Here is a 26959-nt window from a genome sequence, read left to right as displayed (position 1 = left end):
TGGAGGACTTGACACCATGACAGTTGACGGCCATTGCAAGCTGCAGCATGCGATCACTATTTTTCATGGAAATTTAGCAGAATTTAATTTTCGTTCTCTTATTCTCCCTTTCTTTTTCACCATACTTTCCTACTGTATATGCAGTATCCCATTTCAGAATAGCAGTGAGTGCCTTCAGACATTTCTCAGGGATTATCACACTTCATGGGAAGTGTTGTATCCATGGTATCTAAAAACGCCTAAGAAATGCTTTGTCTGGAGTATGACAATGCTAAAATGGGGCTAGCAGTACTCCATTTCTCCTCCCACCTCCTAAAACAGGTAGATATTTTTTAAAAGACAAGATAATGGAGTTGTCCTTGTTCACAGTAAAGAATCAAAAAAGTGCATGCTACCTCACAAAATAATTGAATCTGATTTATGGGCTTGTTCAGTCTCCCTGAGTTCCTGTTGACTTTGATGGTGGGGTAAGATACTTCACGGTGTATGGTCAGCTTCCTTCAGTAACCAGCTGTAATAGATTATCTCATTGTTTGCTGGTTTGCTCTAAAGTGTATTTGATGTTAAGAGAAATACAAATCTCCATTTTTACCTGCTGCTGAGAAACCATGAAGAGGCCATTTAAAGACATTTAAGCAACTTAGGTTTGGGTCACATCCATTTATCAGAAATCCAGTGTAGTGAAAAAGACTTCCCCTCCTGACTTTTTTTCATGAGATTTTTTGAAAGAGGCCTAAAACATCAGATAGCAGATAGTACTTCAGGGGTTAATTCTGTGTCAGTGAACCAGGCTGACTCCATAAGAGAAGAGATGTGGCCTGTTGCCGAGACAAGAATTTTCTGTGGGCAGTTCCCAGCATGAACAATCACCAGCCAGAATCCCTGCCTTTGCAGCTCTGCACCCCAACAGTTAGTCTGAGTTAACTGCTCCACTGGTTCCCTTCATTCATTTTGACCATTTCTATAATGAGGACATGACATGCGCAAATCACAAAAAGGGATCGCTTGCCTGATGAGCATACCTCTTTTGCTACTATGCTCTCCTATTGGTAATTTTAGGGATGCTATATAAAATGCTGCTTAATGTGATGATTATAATCTCAGACTATAAATACAAGGTAACTAATTTTCTTATTTCATCCATATGCAAAATGATGGGCTTGTATGAATGTAAAAGAGAGCAGGATTTCACCCTATATCAGAAACCTATATATATCCCTATAACCTATATATCCTATGAACCCATATATCCTATATCCTATAACCTATATATCCCTATAACCTATATATCCCTATAACCTATATATCACCCTATATCTTCTTACTTTGTAAAACTATCAGGAAAAAGTTTGTGTATTTTCTCTGTGTGACACTCAACACAGTGAAGCCCCATTTCCTTAAGGTGGTATGCTAATAGAAATATTAAATAGCAATAGAAATTGAAAGGCAAGACTTTTAAATAATTGCATTACATGGTTCAAGAAAACTGTCTGAAAGCATTCAGTCACAGTAGCAAACAGCCTTGACCTTTGTAAACATAGCAGAAAAAAACAGCCTTTTTTTTCTGTTTATTCCCGGAGCTCTTGTAATTCTTTGGCCCTTTCTCACCTTAATTTCACCCCTCTCCCAGTATAAATCCAGTTTTCTTCCTCAGGCATCATGTTATCTTTGGCTTAAAAATTGCAATTCATACCATAGAATTTGTGTAGTTTATGCTATACACTCTTCTCTCAAACTTCACAGCTACATGCTGAAGACATAGTAAGACTAAAAATGTAGAAAAACATTCCTGCTTGACACAGACATGAAAATAAGAAGGTTTTTATTCTCCATCGTGTTTTTCTGAAGTGACAGCCTTTTGTTATGGTTCCCTCTTTTGCGTTTCAAAACTATCCAGAAATTGTCAAGACTTTGGCACGATATTTTCCCTTTCCTGCCTAGGAAGAATGGTCAAAGGATGCAGCAACAGCTCTTATGTTCCATAATAATGCTTTTGCTAGAGTGACCTTTAATCATTTCCATGCCTGTAGAGGCCTGGTTTAGTATTTATGTCATGAAAATAATTTCCCATCCATTTGAGTAAAAGGCAAGGGTGAATTTTGCCCTCGTAAAGCAAGGCATTTGCTATAGAGTTGTCTCAGTGCACACAAAAGGCTGGAACATGTAGCAGATAAACACAGATACAAAGAAAGGGATAAACAAAAGAGAGCAGTGCAGAAAAGGGCAAGGGGACCAGAGAGAGCTTCTCTGTTGAGCTATTTAGTGCCTCATAGTTAGAGGTACCCTCATCTTCTGAACAAGTAGGCTGAAAAATAGCCCACTGTCACCAACTGTATGTGGGAAAAGAACAAAAATTTATGTTTTTATATGTTCTATTTTTCCACACAGCTAGACTTTGAGACACCATTAACTGGAAGGTGCAAAGTCAGCATAAGCTTTCCTACCTTCTCCAGCAAATCCCACTCTTCAGATGTCCATCTGTATCCTTCAGAGCTCCCTCAAAGGAACTTCTTATTTATGGGATCACCAGAAGGACATGGCCTAGGAAACTGTACAGTTCATATTTTGATGAAAACCCTGAAACTTTAAAACAGGAAGTCAGCTGAACAGACGGTGACTCTTGGAAGGAGGTTTCAGTTTACAGTTACTTTTTGTACTTTTCACTACTAGATCATCTCCACTGACTGAAGGCATGGTGGATCATGGAGAGTGGTCATTTGTCAGCACGGTTCCCAGGGAGACCTCTAGAGTCACATCAAGGCACAGAGCTCTAGCTGCCAAAGTGTCTCCCTGGCTCACTTGCTCATGTCAGGCAACAAAGAGAGTGTCAATCCTTCTGTTATTCTGCAAAGCCCTCAATACTGAGATGTTTGTCTTAGTATTTATGGGTAAAGGGATTGGAGTCTTCTTACTTCATGGAGTATCAGGGATCTCCTTTAACATCATCGATAAACAACCACCTTTGTATAACACGTGTATTTTTTGGTATATTCTTTCATGGTTTAATTGGTTCTTCTGACTGCTGTGCAAAGCTATACCATACTGTACATGGGAACACTTTCAGGAGCAGGGTCACTCAGCTGGTCCCATACGGAGACAAGAGAATATTTTGCTGGAGAGGAGAAGCCACCGTGCAAGGTCAATGCCATTCCAGACAGGCATCTGAATGCTTCCTTCGGGGAGCTGGTAAGCCACCTAGAGGATTGGGAGCACAGAGGCAGCCGGGCGGTTTTCTTGGCAACCCTTGTATCTTAGCTTCAGGAAAGGCTGAAGTGTTCCTGGCACAGGCTATTAATGAATAAAAAGCATGTGAAGTTCAGTGATCAGTCTGCTGCATAATGTCCCAGGGCAAAGATGAGTAAAGGAGCACTTTAGAAAAGAAAAGGGAAAGAAAAAGAAAAAAAAAAAAAAAACAACAACAAAAATTAAGCCAAGTGGGGTCTGTACTTTGTTCTTAGATTTTTACTGGCAAAAATGCTGCTATAGACTTCTGCAAAGCTTTATAGTTCTCAATTTACCATGACTCTTGGATCAAGATATCAAAATGTAGTTTTAAAAAAAATCCAGAGTTGCAGAATATGGAAATTATTATGGCATATACTAGACAATCCCAAGATTTGTTTTAAAAATTTGGAGTCTAATAGACTCTTCTACTTTCTTATTTTTTATACTCTTTATTAAGAGTATAATTTTTTATATAATTTATATAATTTAATTTTATATATAATTTTATATAATTTAATTAAGTCTCTGTGAAAGATACAGGACATGACTTTACAGTTCATCTATCTTAATTCTTATTCTGTGACTTCAGGATCACTTGATCACTACAGCTATTAGTAAGCTCATGTTTTTGTGTAATCATACATTCCAATTTTTGCCATACTGATTTCCCTGTTCTGAAAGTATTTTTTAGAGGAGAAGAAAGAGGACTGCTGAAAATCAATAACTTTGTTTTAGAATCGTCAAGAAGTATGTATTTATCTTTTTTCTTTTTTTTTTTCATTAAGTGAAAAGTGGTGGGGGGGGGTGGAGAAAGAAGAAATCTTTGGGCCTTAAGGAATATATAAAAGAGTGGTGGAGTTCTTAACTTTAAGTGATGACCATGAATGAATACTGAATTAGACATATACAGCAGAAGTCAGAGTTATATGTTACTGATTGAGAAAAGTCAAATGGTAAAGAACAGCCCAGCTTCATGTTTGTACTCTGTTAAAGCTCAGGAATTTTTTCATATTATTCTTTCATACATATATATATTTGATATAATTTTCTTTTCTTTTTTTTTGTTTTTGTTTCACATACTATAAATGTTTTTAAAAACCTGAAGTAGAAAATGAGACAAAATGAAAAAATATATGCATTGAATATAATCCAAGCTGAGAGCTAAATAACCATATACCATTCACAACACGAAGAGTTCCATTTCAGCCAGTGGAAATACGCTGGTGTGAGATCAGTTCTTGATCTGTCAAGATCAGTCACCTAAACAGTATGTAAAAACCATACATTTGCAAGGAAAGACAATCCTTTAATTGCTAGTGGAGGCTGGTGACATCTGAAAGTGGATAGGCCAAACTGTCATAGGTCCGAGATCAGAGCCAGTTCAGAGCATCTGGTAAAGATCACAGAGTGTTAAACTCACATCTGCCTGTGACGCAGAGCCTTGTCTGTGAACTGCAGTCCTGTGTACCGATACACACAAACAATTGCTGATTTTAAGACCATGCATTAAGTAGCTACTTCGCAAACTCCATTCTCTGTCTTCAGCTTTAGTGCAGTATCAAGTGGTCCAGGGGACAAATGGTTATTCTGAAGCTCTTTCATTTAAACTGTATAAGAAGAAAAAATTTACTTGGACTTTCTCTTTTACACAACTAATTGTACATTGTTGTAATAAAAGTTCTCAAAGTGTTCCAGTTAACTGCAAGTATTTGGAGCTACTGGAGGGACTGACAAACAAAATTAAGAAGCCATGCACAACACCTTTGTAGTTTTTAAGAAAAAATGAATTTCATAGAGCAATATATGGATATTGATAGAAAATCATTTCTGATTTTAATGATTTGAAGGAGAGTTTCATATGCACGAAGTGGATTAGGAAATATTTAGTTTATTAATATAACCTGCATTGTTTATGTGAATCTGTTTGGCAAATATTCTTCCTGGGTTTAGAATTTGTTTTTATGTTGCTTATGCTCTAATTAACAGAACCCCACAGTTCCCAGACATTGCAATCTAGTACCTTTTTCATATTTGTCCTCTTGCAAGTTTAATATACAACCTCCTTTGAGACTACATGGTAAACTGATGCCCCAAAGTTGTGCACCAACATTTACACCCTTATTATGTAACAGCTGTTCAAAATGCCACATTGCAATGTTCTCCTTAGCAAGCTAACAAGCGCAATATAAGCTCACAAACAATGTGTGCAAGAAAATAACCTCACTAATAAGCCTTCATCGGAGCTTCTGCTGCAGGTCTTCTCTGAATGTGTGCTAATTCTAGGGTAAGGTTTCAGCAATGAATCCCAGAAGAGAGGACTCCAGGCTTTCTGAGTTTTTGTACAGGCAGTTGCGCTGCACTTCTCCCGGTGACTGGATGGGTGCATAGGGACAGGCAGTGCCTGCACAGCCTCTGTCCTGCCTTCGACTTTGGGGCACCCTCTTGGTGGCATGAACTTAGGAGATGAGCGTGAGAGAATCTAGTATTGCTTTCAGCTCAGACTGACAATGCTTACAAGACAATGGCTAAGGCATGCCAAAACTTGCAAATCATGACATTTGCTTAGTTATCCGGACAAAATGAAATGCAACAGTGGAATATGGTTAAGGCCAGTGCACAGCTCTGCCTCCCATACTGTGAAAGGATGGGGTAGCACTGGGCAGGTATGGGATGAGAGTCTGATTAACTTCTGTTATAGTGTCAACTCTCCTAAATTCAGCCAGTTTAAGAAACTGCCTTGAACTAAAAATCAGGAAGACTGTCTGCTGCTTACTGCCACTGCTGCCCACCCTCATCTGCTGATGCCTTGCTCAGATCCAGCCACTTTCTGCTCACACCTGCAGATCACGCGTGCCACAGGGGCTCAGGCAAGGTAGAAAGAAAGCGGTCAAGGACAAGAACTTGTGCTTGGTATAAAAGTGTCAGACAAAGTCCTGAGAAGCAGCAGAGAGGGGTTTTGGAAAGCTGGGAGAATGGCAAGCTAAAGAGAGAGCTTTCTCCCTAAGCAGGCCATATCCAAGAAGCTATTTGTGGCCTTCATTTTTAGAAAATAAAATCTGCTTGGAATTGAATTTGCATTGAAGCTGCTTACTGAAAAGCTGAAAGGCCCCATCTAATCCTTTTGTTGCTTTATCAGGTTGTTCTGGGAAAACAATTGCTTAATATGTTATACGGAGATCAGTTCTGACAGTATTATGTTAATGCAAGTCTCAGAGCAGATAGCAGCAGAGACAAAAATGTTGCTTAGGAAAAGTTACATCATAACAGAGTCCTACATAGTAAGTTTTGTAGTTAGATTTATATGCTGAGAAATCAAGTACTCACTGATGTTTCATGCAAGTGTCTCCAAAGCTTGGATTTAACTGGATCATATCAAGCGAGGGAGAAGAAACAGAAACAGCTTTCTAAAGCTGGAAAAAAACAGGACAGGAGAGCAGTACAGTACAGGAAGAAATGATGTGTGATGCACATGGCATCTGATTTCAATATGATGACTTTTTCTGCCCTCTTTGAAAATGTATCTGGAGTATGCCATTTGTTTTAATGTCCATGGGTTGCTTGATTATTAAATTAAACATGACTTCTCTGTTCCTATCAACTTAGGAAAGATCTGCTGCTTTTGTAAAGTTACAGATGGATTTTTCAAGTAGATCTACAAACCATTAATTCAAATAATTCTTATTATCTTCAAAAGTTATTCCAACAAGTCTGGCATGTTGCAGTAGCTTTGTACCTTTGCGGTAATTTAAGAGAAGAGTTTGAAGATTGTTGTTTCTTTTTCTCACTTTGAGATACAGTCTTTCTATTCTTACCCCTATCTGTTTCTCCCCTGGTATTTTGGCTGCCAGTTTTAGTTCCTTGGACAGCACTGTGGTCTTTGAAGTCAGAAGAAGAATGAATCTTTCCACATGATCAATAGGCATTTGGCCACCAAGTCTCCACAATGCTATTTTTAAAAATAATTACGAAAGTTTCCTGAGAGAGAAGAGAATAAATTCTTGAATGGCTAGGCATTCATCAGATGAGGCTGAGATAAGCAGATAAAATAGGGAGGCTGGATCAAACTGCTACAGCATTAAATTTTTATGCTTTTACTTTAATTTTTTTTTTTCTCGATGAGGATAAGTTAACGCTTGGCCTGTTTGTAATATATACTTGAGGGTTTCTTTTCTTTTAACATATTCTTCTTTTCCTCCATTGTTAATAACATGTAGTGAAATGCCAACGTCTCCCCTTAAATTGCAGCCCTTTTAAGACATGCATTCCAGTTGGGACTGGCATGCAGAACTTAAACAGGATAATGTCATAGCTGTGACAGCCAAGGATCCATGGGGCTCAGCTTGCCAGCCTCAGTCAAACACCTAAGAGTCAAGAAGTTTTAGGGGACTAAGAGAAATGCAAATGTGGGAGGTGGATAGAGGAAGTATGAGAAAAATGAAGATAGGGCTCATTTAAGAAAAATCTCAAACTTATGAGATTTGAAGTATAGACAGAGCTGGCAGTGGAGGTCTGGCTGATGAACAGGCTAGAGAGAGAGAAAAATCTGGTAGCGTTGTTGCACTTGACTGTACATGGAAACCAGTAAATAGGGAATGAGTCTGCCACAATTCATAGCTTTGTTTTCCTACTCTGAGTGCATGTGGTGCTACACTAAAAATGCAGATTAAATAGGACTGCAGCATATCCTTTCAGGGAAGGCTACAAATGGACAAATTTACTAGAGAAATGTAATAATGCAGCTATGACTGCTTAAAAGCCAACAAGAATGTATATTGTATGCACCTAATAATATATGTTTCACTTTTTATGAAGACCTTTTATTTGGGAGGAAAAAGTAAAAGGTATAATTTATATGTTTGTTAGATTTCTCCCATTTTAAGTAATACTTTTTTTTCATTCATTTAATGCAGGCTAGAGATAGCACATCCTCATGCTCTCACAAATGCATAAAGAAGTTTTCAGTGTAACTATTTAGTAGAAGTAAGGGGTCTAGTCATGAATTACAAACAAGTTGAGAGTATAGTAAGGATGATCAAAATATATAGATATTTCTAATGATAAGAAAGCGCCATGGGGCATGTGAGATAAAGGAATATAATACAAACTGATATGATAAATTACCCAACAATGCAGATTGTATCTTAATTGGGTCTCCCTGCCTGCAGTCAGAGGTCTCTGCTTAGCCCCTGTAAACCAATGAGGCATTGCAACTGAACTGGGATCCTTCCCTAAACGTATGGAGTTAGGTGATCAGGGTTTTCATGAATTGCAAACATCAAGTGGTTCAAATTTTGGTTTTAAAAAGTGAAGGTGTGTTCCTCCCTAGAAATCAGCCTCATTAAATCAGTCTTTTGTAAATCTGGTTCTTCCAGGGTCTGTATGAACACCAGGAGTATGCAAGAATAGGATTTTTCAACATATTGAATCATCATATACAGAGTTCAGAAATTGAAAGCAAGGGTAGCCTAATTGTTTTCAGGCTGTAAAAGCTGTCAGATGTGATTTGAATTTGTGGGAAGTTTTTCAATTCAATAGTTTTACTCTATGTCAATTTAATTTATTTTACGTGGTCTGTGCATGTTATTCTGTTAAGTGAACTCCCCATGTATTTTGATTTTGTACAATGCAATTGCATTGGGGTATTCTGTTTTTAACTCTTTATGTTAAAACAACTTCAGTTATCAATGTGAAGAGTTATGCATGCTCCCACACAAAACCCAGCCAAAGAAACAGAGAAAAGTATTAAAAAAAAAAAAAAAGGCAAAGAATTTCCAGTCCCTCACAATATTTTTCTTGAGCTCTTATTGTTACTCCTGTATGAGGAATGTTCATCTAGAGGGAGGTCCTTAAGGCAAATGCTGCCATCTAGAGAGAAACAGAAAGAAAGTACACAATATACTACTTAGTGTTACTTTTATTTCCAGAGAGCCCCAGGAGGATCTGGACAGGAGACCCCAGGATGGACTGCAGTGTCAGAGATGGGAGACATTGGGATGCCTTTCCAGCAGCTGCTGGCTAGAAATAGTCAGGTAATTCACACAGACATTAAGCAAAAAAAAATGGAAAACTCTGATGAAGTGGTTTGAGTATGTACCAAAAATAATGAATGACTCTTCTTAGGCATTTAAAATTATTTCAGGATTGAAGACTTTTTTCCTTACCATTTCAAATTTTTTTCTGAGAAAAGCTTTTATTCTAAATTTATTTTGTTTGAAGGAAGAGATACAAAAGAAGCTTGCGTTATTTGCTGTCTGTTGTTCATCTGCCTCTTTTTTTCATGTCACAAAGCCTCTCTGTTTACTCTTCAGCTGGTTTTTAGAATTAGGATTGCAAAATTCAAATAGAATGACAAACACACAAAGAAACCACTGAAAATACCTGAAAGACAAGAAAGAAAAGTGGGGATTTACCTTGTCTCAGCATATTATGTGTGCAGCTATATAAACATCCCAGTGTGTTCAAAGACTGAGCTATGCATGTTAAGCCTGAATAGCAAAAATGAATTCTTGTAGGTACTTTCAAAACTCTGCCAGCAGTAGCATTTCTCTGGGCATAATGAAGATGACTCATTACAAACTAGTGAGTGAGAAGAGCCTGCAAATAATTCTGCACATGCTCAACCTTGTTATACCCATTTATTTCTCTGAAATTATTTGTACGGAGTTAACCATGAGTGATTCAGTGTTCCAGTTTGAAATGTTCAGAGAATAAGCCTCATAAAAATAAGGTGGGTGTAACACATCACAGGTGTGCTTTTTTTTTTTTTTTAGACAAGTATGTTTCAATGTCAGTGAGTAAAACAACGTAATGACTTAGAAAGTTCACTCTGGTATATTCTTAATGACCACTTTTCTTTAGTATGGTATGTAGTTAATGGCAAACTAAACTACCTTGGTAATGATGTAGGCAGGCAGCATGTGAGAAACAATATAAGGCAACCTCCATGTCTCTCCTCTGGAGTACCCAAAAAATGTTTGAAGTCTTAGAGTTTAGGCAAGTTTAGATGCTTCTCCCTAAGTTGTGTCCTGCAAATGGAAAGGGAGCATGGGAGGAGAACCATAATTTTTTCCAAGCGTGTATTTGCCGAGAAGTGTGCTTACACTGTAAATGAATTTGGATTTTCATCTGAAAACTATCAAGGGGCAGGAGGCCTTCTGAAGAAGTACTAGTAATCATTCTAGAATTTTACATATATTTATAACATATATAATGGTAGCAGGTTCTCTGTGACTTAGGAATTGCTGAGATTGAGGGAAAGACGTTTCTCTTTATTTTCCATGCGAAATAAAAATATAGAGATCTTCAGAGCTCTGTAATGAACTCAAAGTAAATCATTTCTCAAACTGTTTTTAAATATTATTTGATAAGTGAGACATTGTCCTGGCGGTTATAATGCATATTGGCATCAGTAATATTTTCCACCTGGAAACATTTTTGTCCCTCATATTTCATATCCAAACCCTTTTGTGCAGTATGTTTATAATGTAAATTGCTCAAGGATAATCTATACACAACACAATGGAGTCAGAGGAAGGCTAGTTCTGCCATCCACCGTAAAATATTCTGAAACCACAGAACAGATTCTTCTTTTCTCCACACCTCTTCCCAGACTTTTGATGCTGACATTTGTATCCAAAAGCCTGGACAGATGAAACTTCGTTCCTTTGTTCTTTCAGTTCTGATGTTAGCTGGTTTTTAAGCACATGACATGGTAACTAATGCAGCAGAAAAGCAATGCTTACCAGCCATTTTTATTTCATGGATGAGGAAACCTCAAGTTTGAAGTTGCAAAGCAAGAAGCTCAATCTATCCCTTTAACTAGACAACAAATGGAATATGATTTTTAATATATTTTCTCTCTGGCTGCCATAGAAGATTAGAGAAATGAAATATAGATTTCATAGTGAGGCAAGGGTATGTTTTGAAGTGGCAGTTCCATATGTTACAAAAAAAGGAAAAAAAAAATCACAGATGCCTGAAAATGATGGGAAGCTTGTGGTTTTCCACAAACACATGAAAACTTCCCAAAGGCAAATTCCCTGCTTTCATCAAAATACCCACGAGTCTCTTCTATTCTCTAGCATATGGTACTGTCTATAAAACACTTCAGCCTTCCAGAATGCCAGTGATGCAATTCTACATTCCTAGATTGGGATATTTTTTGCTCTTGTTTAGGATTATTTATTTACTTTGCAAGACCCTTCTCACAGTTCTGTTCAGAATGATCGGTTGTTTATTATGACTAGAGAGAGCGGTATCTTAGAAAAAACAGATATGAACAAAATAGTTAAGATAGATTAAGAATGGGTTTGCAGTAAGCCAACCCTCAAATTATTTATGAGATTTTGAAAATGCAGATGGGATCTTTCATCCTCCTCTTCATTTTTTGTTCTTTGTGTATGGACTTTCTGTTTTTTCCAAGGATTGCTGAACATAGTCATGGGATTGTATGGACAAGGGTCATAAAATATTCTAGTGTAACTACATGTTGAAATTACTAACGTAGCAAGATTCAGAATTGTAATTTTAGTTCATAACAAATCCAGCACCTGTAGTAAGATTGCCAAACCATGGATTTAATTGGGAGTTTGTGGGTTCTCACATAACTGCTAAATCTGTCCAGAAAATGTGCGTTCTCTTTGGGTTTGGTTTGGTTTGGTTTGGTTGTTTGCTTGCTTGCTTTTTTGCTTGCTTGCTTGTTTGTTGTTTTTTTGTTTGTTTGTTTGTTTAACTCTTGGCTTGTAGCATGTAATTATAATGGTTAGAATTAGGTATATTACTGTACAATGAAAATTTCCAGTTTTCCACTAGTAGTGTTTTTATTAGTGCGTAGGATAAGGAGCAAACTGAAGGGAGGGAAGGAGCTGGATACAGAAATAGCTTTGGGTCCGTGAGGCCAGTCCTAGTCACACACACAATTGTTCAAGGGAAGCTACAATTCAGAGCATGCTTGAGAGACAAGAAAGAAGCAGGGTCTGTTTTTAATGTGTGTCTGCATCTATATTATGCTGAAAAGTCTATGAAGCTATAAACTGAACAATATACACTACAAATTCATTTTCTCTTTAATGCAAATATAAGGAGACTAAAGTTGCACAGATTTTTAATGCCTAAGATTCATCCAGTTCCAGGATGAAAATCTGGTATCACAAGAAGTCAGTGGAAAACTTGCCACAGATTTAGTAAGCTAATAGCTTCATTATCCAGTGATCTTTCATCTTACCATGTTTTCAAACTTATTTTAAAACAGCTTTCCAAACAAGGAAGCTTCACCTGGAATCTAGTTCATGTTAAAACCCGCCCACATGAAATGTCTTATTTCTGAATGTCTCTGTACTGTTTATAGAGTGAAGATGGCCCTGGATTCAGAACAAATTCAGGACTAATTTTCATATAATTGAAAAAAAAAAAAAAAATTCCATAAACTAGGTGCTTGGAATTAAATTAATAGTACCTTCTGGTTTAGATACCCACAGGATGGAATAAAAAAAATAAATCATAATTTATTTTCTGCTATATTTGCTGGGCATATCTTTGGTGACTTTTATGTGACCTTTTGCTGGAAACAACTGGAACATATGCAATGCCTATAAACAGGTATAGGCATGCACAAATGCACATATAAATTAGAAAAGATACAACTGCCAAATGCGTCTAATATAGCTGGTGTGAACAGCATTAAGTTTTCTCTCTTCTACCTGTTCCAGAACATCCTGCTGAATTTAATGGTAAGCTCTTCCCAGTTCTTCCTTTCTCTTCCCTTCTTTTCCACATTTAGTGAGAAAGAGATTGTTTAAAGTCAAATAATAATAAATACATAACAGTGTACTCTGTTATATTTATTTTGTAGAAATTATACATTAAACAAATTGAATGACAATATGTTCAGTTTATTCCTACAAGTGTCTGTTTAGATCTAGTAAATGTGGTTGCCTCTTAATAGTCCTAAGTTCTGGTCCTGTAAAGGGGTTTTATTTCCATTCACTAATATATTACAGTGGTAATATCCTTCCTTTTTTTTCCATTGAATAAAACATGCTAGTCCAGGTCACATAAATTTGATCTGTTCATAAATATAAAACATTTTAAAACAGATGAAAGAAATTAGAAGATTCTTTTAGCAGTGGTTTGTAAAAGGGCATTTTACAGCAATATATTTGAAGTGGACACATTGTGTTCTACAGTGCCTTTCTTTGTAAAGACATTTCAAAATACAACTCCGTGCAAGGTCGGTGTTACAAAGAGCGATATGGTGCCACAAGAGCGGTAGTAGTTTGTAATTGCTTTTTCTTACATTATATAATTGGACAGTAATGTAGATTTAAAGATATAAGTGAAACTGCAGTGAAAACTGAATTATGAGAGTGGACAGGATCTGGGATCTGTTGAAGACTGGAGATAAAGTCACTTAATTTTGGAACAAGCAGTACCAAATCTGAACTAGCTGGAATGTTGATTTTATTTTGTCTAAAAGATGGCATCCCTAGGATATAAATTCCTAACACTATTCCTAAGTGCTTGGTTCAATACTGACATATAGGGAAATCTTCCAAGAAATCAAGGCCAAGAACATCTATCTTATTAGACATAAGCATTCCTTGTTTAATAACCATTTCCAGTGACACAGTTTGGGCCTAGTTTTACAGCTGTTTTGTTCTTCTTTGTATATTGATCCTTTCTGTCTCACTAGACATCAGATACTGATTATCATCGAGTGACCTACCACAAAGATTTGTGATAGGAGTTCTCCACCTACCTCTAGCAAATGTGATAAGAGGAATGAATTGTTGACAGGTTTCAAAAGACTCCTCAACTCTTCTTTTTGGATTTAAAAAAAAAAAATATATTAAGTAAAATTCAAAAGAATATTCTACTTTCTGCAAACAAATTAGTTCGTCCTGTGTGTTGAACTATGCCCCCAGTCACTCCTAAACCATTGTTGTTGCCTGATTTGATTGTCCAGTGACCTGTGCTTGCCTTCTGTTTGTGCTGTCTGTACTTAATGTTTGGTTTCCATCTATCATGATACTACCTTTCTCCTGAATGATAAACTCTGCATTCAACTAATAGAAAGAGCTATAAAAATTAACCTAGTTAACTTTTATTAGCTTGTTTTGGTCCACTACAAACAGGGTGCGACAAGACGCACCCCTGACCCGAGCACCTTCATCATCAACTTCTGCCATGTGACATGTCTGGCATATTCCAGATAGGTGGAGCTGATCTCTAAATGTCATTTCAAAAACACATGGATTAGGCAGTCTCTTGCTCATAGTAAAACATGATGCAGAAGAGTCTGAGCTATATTTCCATCACGTCCCGAGCAGACCACGTAGTAGAGCTGTGAAAGCGAGTATAGCTTCCTGTATAGCATGGAAGGACTTTTACAAAACTGAACAATTTATTTCTGTTTGGACTTGCTGTCCATTCCATCCTGGAAGACAAAATGTTGCACTCACACACTGGGACTCATCTGGCCAAAGTCAGATATCTGCATCTAAACTGGTCGCTTCTGGGAACTGTTCAGAGGAAAGTAATGAGTGCAGGCCAGCTCAGTCTGAAATACTTGTTGAAATATATCAGATGAATAATGCATAAAAATGGTCTATAATTCTTTGTTGTGGGGAGGAAGTAAGTATTCTACTCGGACTCCAGTCTCCAGTGTGGATATCTCAAGTTAGGTGAGCTGGATCCCACCCATTAAACCTTTCTTAGGCCTATTAATATGGTAGCATTCCTCAAGACGTATGTCCACAGTGAAAATACTTCTAGAGTCTACTGGCATTTTTTTCCTTTAATCAAGCTGTCTTTTTCAGAACATATTACATATTAATTCCATTCCAAATCTAGCCACCATATTTTAAAATATGTAAATTAGAAGTGCTTTCAGCTTTCTTTAAATACAGGCACAAAATTTAAAATAAATAATTAAATTGCAAGAACCTGAAAGCACATCTAAAGTTGCAGAGCAGGACTGGTATGCAAAGAACAGACTGTGATCTGTGGATCATTAAACTACCTACACATACCTTAACCTAATCTCTGGGCAGTAAAACCTAATCTCAGGGTCTGTCTTATAATGGCCACTGTTTCTCATGCTTCAGAATAAGAAGAAATGATTTCCCTTCTACTTATAGGTTAAATCCTTGCTACTGATGTTCTCTGATGAAGACTGAATTAATGGGATCACTAGAGACACAAAACCTATTTTGCCAAAATGCAGACAAACTGTCAGCCCCTTCATTCTTGCTCCTTGTTTGAGGCAACACTCCAACTGCTGAAAAACTGCTGAAAAAACTGCTGAATAATGTGATAAATTAAAAAGAGTGGGTTTTTCAGCTTTCAGAAATTCTAGAAGATTGATTTTAAAATTATTTCAAAATAAATTTGAAAACTACTGTAACTACCATTTCCATCCAGGTGAATGGATATTAGATAATTTTAATTTAATGATTTAATCGACTGCAGGTTTCTTAGACATTTTGCCAGTCTGTTCTGCAGTGAACTTATGTGTTATTCTGCAGGCATACATTGTTCAGCATATATGGAGCTAGCATGTCCAAGGCTATCTTAACCTGTCTCAGAAATAACTAGTAGTTTATTTTTCCCTCTCTTAAACAGGCAAACATACATAATTCTTAGGATTTTATCAATTGGAGGCTTCAGTTACAAAATGAGCGTATGTATCTACAAAATTGGTTTGCTGTTTTCTAAGGCTTTGTCTCAATGTCCTAACATTAATGCATAGAAGAACTCACTTTTCACACTGAAAAAGCCTATTTTCCCATTCTCCTTCCCTCCCCCAGCATTGCCAAATGTGTCTGTAGTTTGATGGCATCTTTCCAGAGAGCGATGAACAGGTCAGATCAGCAACCAACTTTTTATCCATTGACATACAGACTGACTGATGGAAACTTCTAACAGCCTTAAGACTTTAAGCCGCAGTACAAGAGTTTACATCAGACCCTTCACAGAAGGGGAAAGCCGTTTAATCCCAGAAACTGTTAAAACTTCCCACAAGACAAAATAAACTACTGTGGTATAGGGTTTGTGTATTCTATTTATTATTTCTAAACAATTCAGTATGAAAGATAATAAACTTAGATCTCTGTGATTTTTCTATTTAATTTGGCATTGGTACTTGAGTGATCTGCCTCAGATGGCAAGACTTTTATTCTCTGCCACTCAGCTTTCCCTGTGAGTGCCTTCAATTGTCAGGTAGTGTTGGGAATCTTGTTCCCTCGTTTCATTGCAAAAGAATGATGTTTTGAAAGTTGAGTAATTTTGTGTTGCAAGTTGGATTTCCAGCTATCACTTAGTTTTAAGATAAAATTGTAACTTTTTTTGTATTATTACCTTACTACAAATATCAGTATGAGATTTCAAATCCCTTAATATTCATTGGAATAATTTTACAGTGCAATCTATGAAATCTAAGAAACCTAAGCATGAACCAACTTCGCCTGTTTTTAGTAACAGATGCAAAAGCTGTCTTGCATTCTGCTTGCCAACCAGCAACCAGAGCCACGTTACTGCCAGCCTGCAGCTGGTATCTCCTAACAATGATTCTCTTCCAAATGCAAGAAGGGATTTCAATACTTTTTCTATAGTTTGTACCCATAGAGGTTAGATGAGGGTGTGACCATTTCCTGCAAAGTACAACCATTAACACAGGACTGTAACTTTTGCTAAAAATTACATTAGAAGGTGGTGGTGTACTGTTAGGGAGATCATCAATAAATTCTGATTGCTCAGATATTTTTAAAGCCAACCAATATGTATGAACCAATGAAACTTCTAATATCTTCATTAAAAGCTTTAATTTCTCATTATTCGCATGATTATCCACATATTCTAAAATGACAAAGCACCAAAACCCTCTTGCAAACCTTCTCTACACCATTTGCATTACTTCACAACTTAATATGATTTATGTGTCATCATTTGAGATCTAAGCAGGCATACATCATCATTTAAAGATGAATTTAACAGAACTGTCCAATTCCTGACATCTTAATTCTCACTCTAAAGAAATAAAAATATGTCTTAGATAAAGAATTTGCTGTCCATTTTTAAAGCTTTTTGTTTGTTCATTTTCACTCAGCCTAGGCCTCATTTACCACAGGATTTGTGCGGGATCCTTCTGGAGTGCCTCAGAGTTGTTAAGTGACAATCTAAAAGCCGATTTAGGATTAGCTAGCTTAACCAGGTGAACTGAGGGTTTCACTTTGATTGGGTAGAAAAGCCGTAGCTGTGCTTGGAAGTCCATATTGTGATACTGAAGGGCTTTATCAACATCCTGAGAGGAGTGCATTCAGAATAGGTGATGATGCGAATCTCACTAATCAGTGAAGGATTATCTGAGGCTCAAAGCTATACTACTACTAATTCCTTCTTCATGACGCTGTTCATGCACTGCAAAATGATCTAGTGCAACACCAGAAGTATAAATATTAGATGAGACTCTTCAGTATCTTAATTAGCACTTTCGAAGGGAGCAGTTCTTGAATAGCCAGGGTTAATCAGATGTTTAAAAAAAAGCCCAAACCCAGAAACATAGCAGAAATCTGTGATGATTTCAAATGTACAGTGACTGACACCATGTCATACACAGCACTTACCACTTTACTAATTTTAAAAACAGTTCCAGCATCAACTCGGATGCAAAGTTGTCGACAGGATTCAGTATTTGTAGTATTTCTAGTCCTAGTCCCCCTCCACCCCATCACTGTGTTGAAGAAGGCAATCCTGCATAACTCTGTCCTCTTATTGAAATATGTGAAATTCTCCATTGTAGGACAGCTCTTGTGTGGACTAGGAGTGTACTCATAACCTGCAGAGTCATTTAAAATGGTTTTCCCTATACACACGTTTTTAAGCAGGAAAAAAAAAAAAAAAAAAAAGAGGAGAAAACTCATGAAACACTGAATGTACAATTTTTTTGTTGCTTTTGTGGTTTTTGGTTGTTTGTTTATTCTCCCAGTGCATTTAACAGAGTAACAAGCTATGAAACATGGAACTAACAACAAAACAAAATTACCATTTCCTATCAAAAATCCTATGCTTGCCATTATAGTAAATAACAGTTTTTCTGAATTGGAAAACTCATATATCTATTTTTATGGAGTCAATATTGGTGAAGCAAGAGCTTCACTACACACATTGTCAAAATGACAGAACAAGATACCTTTAATTCTTAACATCCAGTTAGGTCTAGTATCTACAAGACCACCAACAGAGTAAGGGATTGTTTCCCAGCACTTCTTGTAGTGTTTTATATTCTTCAGTATCCCTGGCTTCTTACCATACTTGTTTTAGTCTTCTAGCTTGCAAGAAAAGTATTTACAAGTAATTGGCAGCTCTTAAAATTACATCCTGTCCTCCTGCCCTGTAATTCTAAGTAATATATAGAGGAAAGATGGGCCATGAATAAAAACTCAGATTTGAGGAAGTCTAACCACCGAAGAAGTACAAATACAGGATTTGACTTTGCAGAATAGGATTATTCATGGAATATCTCCCTGTAATAAAATCTTTAAATGGATATTTCAAGTTTTTGTCATGTTACATTTTAGTTTAATTCACTTATGTAAATGAAGTTCAAAAAAAAAAACTCTTTTATTTTACCAGAAGTGTCATTACTCATTATCAGAAACATCCATTTAAAGTTCAGAGACAATAAAAATGAAAAACATCTGTCATAAAGGGGGTTTAATTTATTCTTAAATTGTATTGCTGTACGTAAGATTGTGTTCCAATGGGTATACTTCTGCTTAACATTTGAAGTACAACATGTAAAGCCCACTTTCAAGTGGGCTTGCAATATTTCTATGAAAAGCAATAAAATAAACATCTTAGAAACCAGACATTTTAAACACAAGTAATGTATTTCATTTTAATACTGTTTTTAAAACCAGATAGTGAGGTTTTATCTCCTGCTTTCTATGATACCGAGAAAACATACATCCAGGTAGACTTCACATATTGTGTCAGAGGGCTTCCATTTCTATCACTCCTTAATGATGAATGAGGTGGTTTTTCTAAACAAATAAGCACTTCAGAGAGTTACCCTTGACAGGGCTGTTAATCCTGGGAGTCTGCCTTATCGTTGCAGAATTCAAGGGCTGAAGTTTTACAGTATCCCTGTACTGCCTGTCTCTTACGCTGCCGCTCTGGCTGAAGTTGGGACGTAGCTATTTCACATCTTGCATGTAAGGCCATGCTCAGAGCTTCTGTTCTGGTGTGCTTGCAGATAGAGGGGCTTATCATCTTAGTAGGCACTGGCCCTCTTATATCTGGCGGAGTTTCTCATTCAGATGGATGTGTTACAATCAGGCTGCTTTCAGTGGTGTCTTGTTTCCCTTGCAGTCTTTCTTCAGTGAATGCAATGAATTTTGGACTATAATACAAAGCTTTCCTTGAGTGTTACAGAACATCAAGGCAAGTGAGATCGCATTCTCCTGTCAGAAATGTATTAAAGATATGGTCCATAAGCACAATAGGGCTTCAAAAATGGCAATTTTGAAAAAATGCAGAAAATCCGTCTTACAACTTTGCATACCTGGCAGCAGCTATTGTGCTTAATATCACCATTAAAACTATAACACATTTCAGAAGAAACAGCTTATAGTGTTATTCTAGTGATTAATTGTAGAATCTGGACCCATTTTCACATGATTGAAAGCCATTATCAAGTAGCCTTTCAAATTTCTTTCATCCTTTTCCTCTATCACCTCCTAAATCCCTTCCACACCACCTGCCACAGAAATTTGGAACACCACCAGGATCATTTGAAAATAACAAGTGAATATTTTTTCATCCCCATCATGTTTCTTATCCCTTAGAAGGCTGAGAACAGGCATGTGACATCAGCTGCTGTTTGAAAATCAAAGTATAATGTGTTTTCAGTTTATAAAATATTCAAAAGCACAGGCTAACAGGCTAACTTTAAGGAATTGGTTACACTGCTAGACAGCAAGAGCTGTTTGTCCCTTTTATCTATGTTACTTCTCCCCCTCTCCTTCCCCCCCCCGTTCTCTCCCTTATTTTTTTCTTAAGGACTGAATGCAAAGAAAATGAAAATTTTGATGCCTTGGGCCTTGGAAAGATAGGAAGGAAAAAGATAATGCCAAAAAATAAATAAGAAAGATGGGGCAAACAGAGGGTCTCTTTTGATGTGACATCAGTAGTTTCATTGACTAGTTTCATTGCTTGTGCATCCAAAAGATCCCTAATGCAAAGTATTAGCTTTGCAAAAGCTTTTCTGAACACTAGGAATGAAAGCAGGCATTTATTCTGTACTAACTTTCATTCCAGGTTCTCAGAGCTCTGCATAAGTAAGAATTGTCAGAGGTACCATGTGAGATAGATGTTTTAGCACCCACTTTACTGATAGGATACTGTGAGGTGCAAACGGTTAAGAAGCCCAAGAATACAGGACAGCATTCCAGGAATACTGAACAGAAAATGAATGTTTGGGTCTGATCTTCAGCAGCTGTTTTCTTTAGGGGCAGGGAAAGCCCTGCACACAGAGCTGATAGAAAATAAGCATGCCATCACTCTCGGGAGCCTGCAATGAAAAAGGCAAATCTGTAAATGTAAAAGGCGAAATCCTCGCTGAAGTGATGAGGAACTCCTGACTCAATCAGAGCTGAGTTTTTCTTTACATGCTTATTTCTGTTTAGCCCATAGTGTGTCAGAGTGAAAACGCAGACTTAGGCTGTAGTTTATTTCCATAGTTTTGATGGTACTAAAGCCAGTATGAAACATTTTCTGTCCTGCTTTACTCTAGCTTCATAATCCTGCATAACAGTTTGTTGCCTCCTCAGCTGTACTGAGGTAGCTGTATGGAGACACAGGTTATAAACCAGGTCACTGAACTGATCCTAAGGATTTTTTTAGGTGAGATGAGAGGAGGCAGAAGATTTAGTTAGGAGTGTTTTGGCTTTTCTAAACCTCGATAATTTTACTGATCTGGATTATAGCAGATGCATCAGACAGTTACAGAAAGTAGTAGAAGTAGGGTATAAACTGAAGTGGACTGGTGTTGCTGCCTGAGAAAATATGTTAAACATGCCTTGAGAATCAAAAGCATTTGGTTGTTTCAATACTGCGAGTTCACAGTAAGCCTGTATCTGTACAGGTCCTATGACAATGGAAGTTTGATGCTGGTTCAGGTCTGGAAACTTCCCTTATAAGACTTTATTTTAAATAAATAAATAAATAAATAAATCTGAATGGAGTAATGGTAGAAAGGTGTCAGCTTTCAGAATTTGCTGTATACTGCTTCGATGAAAAAAAAAAAAAAGAAGCAGCAGGCTTTTGAGAATTTGAGAGAGCCTTTCTCTATAAATGCACATGCAATGGGGGCTGTGTTCTTTCTGATCTTGAAGAAAGGTGACCTGCAGTTTTGAGTGTACTATGCTAAACCTGGTTTTCTGTATCATATCTCAGTTGGCTTTATAGCCCTTTATCTTTTAGCTAAGCAAACACTTGAATATTTGCCATATCCCTGACATGATGTTTCTAAAACCTATAAATCAAAAGAAAAACTGCAAATTAGACTCAAAGTAGTTTTTGCTGATGAGGATGCTATTTGCTTTCAATAGATATGTACCACTATGGAGGCAAATACACCTCTGTTAATTACTCTTATTTTGTCTTCATGTATCTATTGATTAGGACATTTATCTAAAGAATAAACAACAGCATCTTGGACAGTGTTATCAAATGTGATGTAATCATGGCATACAGAGATTTAGTCATATGTTTTCCTAACTTTGTTATCTGGCAAACCACATCATTTTCTGTTTAAGTCTAGCCTTAGCTTTGCAGTATTTAACATCCTTTATTTTATAATAGCTTAGATGTGACTTATTTTGATGTGTTTAGCTTTTTTATGTAATTGATTGGGACAGATGATGTTACTTAACTGTCATCTAGTCATTTAAAACCTGTGGGAAAGCATTATATTGACTGAATTTTATTATAGGATGAGTATATAAAATTGATTTAGAGTGATATGAGGTTCATGTTCTCCATGCAACACTTTTTACTATAAATGCTCATTCATACTGGCTTGAATTTTTTCTATCAACCAGGCAGAGAATGCCTTTTTTTTTTTCTTTTGTATTTTACAAAGCCAAAGGTTCGACCTGCAGTTAGAGTAGGCAAAATGCTACACCATCACGTATCTGGTCTTTGAAAACCCCAGGGTCTGCTCTAGCTCCTACTGAAGTCACTGGGAGTTTTGCCACAGATTTCAATAGGACTGGGAGGAGAGCCTATGTTTATCGTTAACTGAGATATACTGAAGCTCTGTTCACAGTGAATTAGAAGGACAGGTCTGAATTGTTTCAGAGGTTTATTATGTGCAGGCTGCAATTCCAGAGAACCTCTGTTTACAGGAGGAAAAAAATTCTACATTCCTTGTACAGTCAGAATTTCCACTGAAGTCAATGAAATCTCTGCCCTGAGTAAGAATAAACATTTTTGACCAAAGAAAATGATTTAGTGAAAAACAAGCACATTAGTGAAGTGCCTGTTGGCTGTGTTCCTCTATTTTCTGTCATTTGGATCTGAAGAATTATCAGGGTAATGGTAGTAAGCTTCGGTTGCTGTGTCCACTTACTGATGGTCACTTTACAGTGACTGCATTGCGTTTCTTATGGAGAGTGTTTAAGCAAAAAGAAAGAGCAGGAGAAGCTATTTAACTGGATTGTCAGGCAAATCCTGGTTGATTCAAAAGATGCTGTCCTGCCATCACTTCCTTTCTTGTTGCTTTCTGTTGAGAACCAGATCCATCATGTACCTGCAAATTTATCTATGCCAAGGATCCAAGGTTCTGAACAGCGTGGACTTTGGGGAATTTTTTCCCTTTGAACATCCCAGTCAGACATAGCCTGGTCCTAAACACTTTTCAGGTATGAATATGCTGAACTTGGTGTCTGAACAATTCTATCATCATGAATTTACTTCTTAATGCTCTTTCAAGATGATTATTTTGTGATAGGCATGCCAAGTCCTACAATACTTGGCCAGCAAAAATTTCCAATCACAATTTGAGGGTTTGTGACTAACTTTCTCTTGAAACAGAAAATAAAAATAGATGCTTTAAATGAAGCAGATTAGAATTAGAAATTAATTTGTCTTCTCTACTAACCCTAAATCGTCAAAGTATAGCATCTTAATTTGCTCCATAACTATGTAATAGTATTTTGAGTACCTTCTTTGTCAGGGTCTTAGCAGCACTGATCCCTCTGTATCTATCTCCTGCAATGGGAGCCAGTCACATTCTGTAGCAAAAGTAATACAGTAGGGAAGTCCACAGGAGGTGAGGAGTGGGATGGAATTATTCCCATGTGTTTTAGACTGTTTATCAAGCTTACTGGTCTGATGTACAGGAGAAATGATGTTCCTAAGATACATGTAAACCCTGTCTTTGAAGGCAAAAGCAAGTGCTTAGAATTTGTGGAGAAGCACTGTTTAAAAAAAATAAAAAATAAAATTACAAAATTGAAAAAGTAATTTCAAATTGGAGATGATATACTGCACATTGAGAGCAAGAGATGCTAAGAAAACAAAAGACTTAATTTGAAATACATTAATTTTTCCAGTCTGTATTATTCTCTGTCAAATATACTGGGAACACAAATCTGCATCTGCATTGATTGGATGAATTTCAAAGACCTTTTACCTGCTCTCTGTTTGTGTTGCCTCATATCTTTATGACATGGAATGAACTGCTTGGCGCCACGTTGCTGTTATCCATTAACCATTCCTGTTTTCCTAATCATCTTAGACTCCATCTTTCTCTGTCCTATCTGTTATTGTCTTCTGCAAAGAGATGTGATGTTCCTGTAGCCTGTTCTGGTTTGCATGACATGATTTGTGTTTCTGCCTACAAGGGTTTCTCTACTGAACCCTGTACATTATCTTCCCCCAGCGCCCCCCTCCTCTGTAACCAGGAGAAGAGGGTCATACATCTGTAAAATGACAGCACTTATGAAAAATGGGAGTTTGGTACACATGGCTCTCATCAGACACAGACTCATCTTCCATGCCACAGACACTACTTGTTTCCTTGCAATGCAGACTGGAGCTGGAAACACAGGAAACACCTAATAAATTGCTTGACCTATCAAATTAACAAGTCATTAAGAAACTATTTTGGTAATCAATGAGCAAAGCAGAATCATTTGCTTTCTGGCAGAGCAAGAAGAATGCATGGAGGTGGAGCCATTTTTTTTCTTCATCTCTGTTCTATAAACAGCGTTTAACTGGATTGTTTGCTGCAATACATGGAAAAATGTGAGAAATCTATTCTTAGAATTAGAACTCTTAAAACTAGAGGTGTGCATTGGCTTAAGTTTGTGGCAGAAGTACAGCAATCAAAGAAACTCGGGTATATGATGCTTCAATTATGGCATTACTGTCTCTGGTGAAGGTGTTAATAGTGCTGATTATAATAAGTGCATAACAGAAATAAATTTTTCTGGTTTTAAGACGAGTACAAGTTGAAGTCTGTGTAGTCCCTAATCATTCAGCCTAGCACAAAAATATCCAAAGAAGCATAAAATTTTGCAGTTCTCATCTAAAGCACCTAATTAAAATCAAAATAAGTAATTATCAATAAAACAAGAAGCAGCCATTTTCTTCTGTCTGAGATGGCCTGAGATGCAGAAATATGCTGGCTCTTACTTCTGTTTAGGAAAGGCACGTGCCTGGGGCTGCTGAAAAGTCTTGGTGATGTCTGTGAAAGCAACTGCCAAGGATAGTTGGAGCACATGCTCCCCTGTTGGCCTAAGGCAGAGAGGAGCTGTGAAGTGAGACCAGGGCATAAAAATATGAGACAGAGTGGAAACTTGTGATTGTTGCAGTGATATCTGTAACTGCCAAGGATGTTACGCTCAGTTGAGCTTGTATTGACAGCAAGGTGCCAAAGCAGGTGTCATTTGTGTTGTAAGCTTAATAGTAGACATCTACTTGAGTACCCTGTCAAATTATGGGCTCAGTAATAATTAAATTATTTGGAAATTTAAACAAGGCCAGCAATCTTGCTGTTACAGTGACATCCTCTTGCCTTTCTTGGACATTTCTGTGGAGCTGAACTTCCTATTAATAATTAATAACTTCCTATAATAGTGGACCTTTAGTAAGTTTTCATCAAATCTGTAGAGCCCCTAAGACATTGTGCATCATTCCAGCTGATCATTTACTTCAAGCACTTTTTTTTTTCTTTATTAAATAGAAAGTCACAAAGTTGAAATGATGGTATGGAGGCAAATAGATCTCTGTAGAGTACAAAGGTATTAACTAGGAATGTCATTTTCTCTCCATTGCCCTTCTGACAATGATAGGATGGAAAAGTTGCTGTTGAGGAGTAAATGGGATAATTCAGGAATCCTGAAAAAAATATAAATTCCCATTGTTACAAAAATTTGCAACATGCAAATTTTCTTCTTATTTATTGAAAAAGGGATTGCTTTGAAAATATGTTTGTTTGTTTGTTTGTTTGTTTATCTAAACTCAGTTCTATGTTTGTAGTCCCAGTTCGGCAATGTATTTAAGCATAAAGATTTCGGTAACCTTTCTCAAGTTTTAAAACTCTGTATGTGCATAAGTAATCTCCTAATGCCAGAAACAGATGATAGGTTCCTGTCCTTCTGTCTTTGTGTAAACTGTGGTCAGACACAAGAAATTATACCTCATGTGATTATTATAATAATTGAAAGTGGGAAGAATTATGATTGTGAAACTTTGCACTGAATTCCAGCTGGGATACAAAGATGGGTTACACTGATGCTTGTTTACAAATGTCTAAACCTCAAAGTGCACCAGAGTCAGTGACTCATGGCCTCATCCCACACGTGCTGAATGAGCATTGCCTTTGTGAGTTGCTCATTAATGCAAATTCAGGATTAGAGCACTTGTTATTTGCCAGTACTTCATCATTTTCACTAGTTTAACAGTGTCAGAATTTAAAGCAAAATGCTTGAAAAGAAAATACAACACACAGTTGTTCCTCAGAACAAAATGCCTTCTATATTAGAAATTAGCCATGTTACTTATTGCAATAGTGTATGCTTGGATTTACTCTGGGAGAACTTAAATATTATATTGTTGCAGAACATACAAAGACACATTACAATTTCAGAGTATTAAGCAATGTATCAATTTTTAAGAGGGAAAATACTGAACAAAAAATAAAATAAAGTAAAATAAAATAAAATAAAACTATTTGCCAACTGTAGCATTTAATCAGCAATTTTGTAAGAACAGTTTTTGCAAGTAAGCACTGAGTTATGGTAATTCAGTTTCTATTCTCTAGAATATTCCAACCACAAATTGTGTATGATACTCATTACTGTAACATTTGTTTGAAGCAGGATACCTTCATGTAAGATGAATGAATACATTTAAAAAATACTTGCATCACAAAAATGCTAAAAGTTGTTTGCCTCCATTCTCAAATTCTGACTGAAAGACACTACAAATCCTGTGGTATCAGAGCAGGTGCTATCAGATACCCAAGATTTGACTTCTAGTCTTTTGTGTAATAAAATCACATTTACTCTTCTTTTAAATCTACAGAATGATTGAGAAATAATTAGTGTTTTCCTTAAAAGAGCAGAATCAAAAATAATTCCTACATTTGCATTCCAAATCCTTCCTTAGTTTAGAAATATTCCTACAAGGTTCTGTTTATAACAGTAGTAGTAGTTCACTTATTCAT

At 36.8% G+C, this 26959-nt stretch overlaps 1 protein-coding gene across 2 annotated transcripts in view; it reads left to right on the top strand.

The window, feature by feature from the left end:
• FAM241A (family with sequence similarity 241 member A) overlaps positions 1-26959 on the top strand; it is a 229315-nt gene that overhangs the window by 75171 nt on the left and 127185 nt on the right. For both annotated transcript variants that reach the window (XM_050710207.1, XM_050710206.1), the window contains one exon: positions 9150-9254. In XM_050710207.1, coding sequence (XP_050566164.1) covers positions 9150-9254 — 105 coding nt within the window. The remainder of the gene's footprint in view (positions 1-9149; positions 9255-26959) is intronic.

Source organism: Cygnus atratus, chromosome 4, assembly GCF_013377495.2.
Source record: "Cygnus atratus isolate AKBS03 ecotype Queensland, Australia chromosome 4, CAtr_DNAZoo_HiC_assembly, whole genome shotgun sequence".
NCBI lineage: Eukaryota > Metazoa > Chordata > Aves > Anseriformes > Anatidae > Cygnus > Cygnus atratus.
This window is presented reverse-complemented; position numbering and strand designations above follow the sequence as displayed.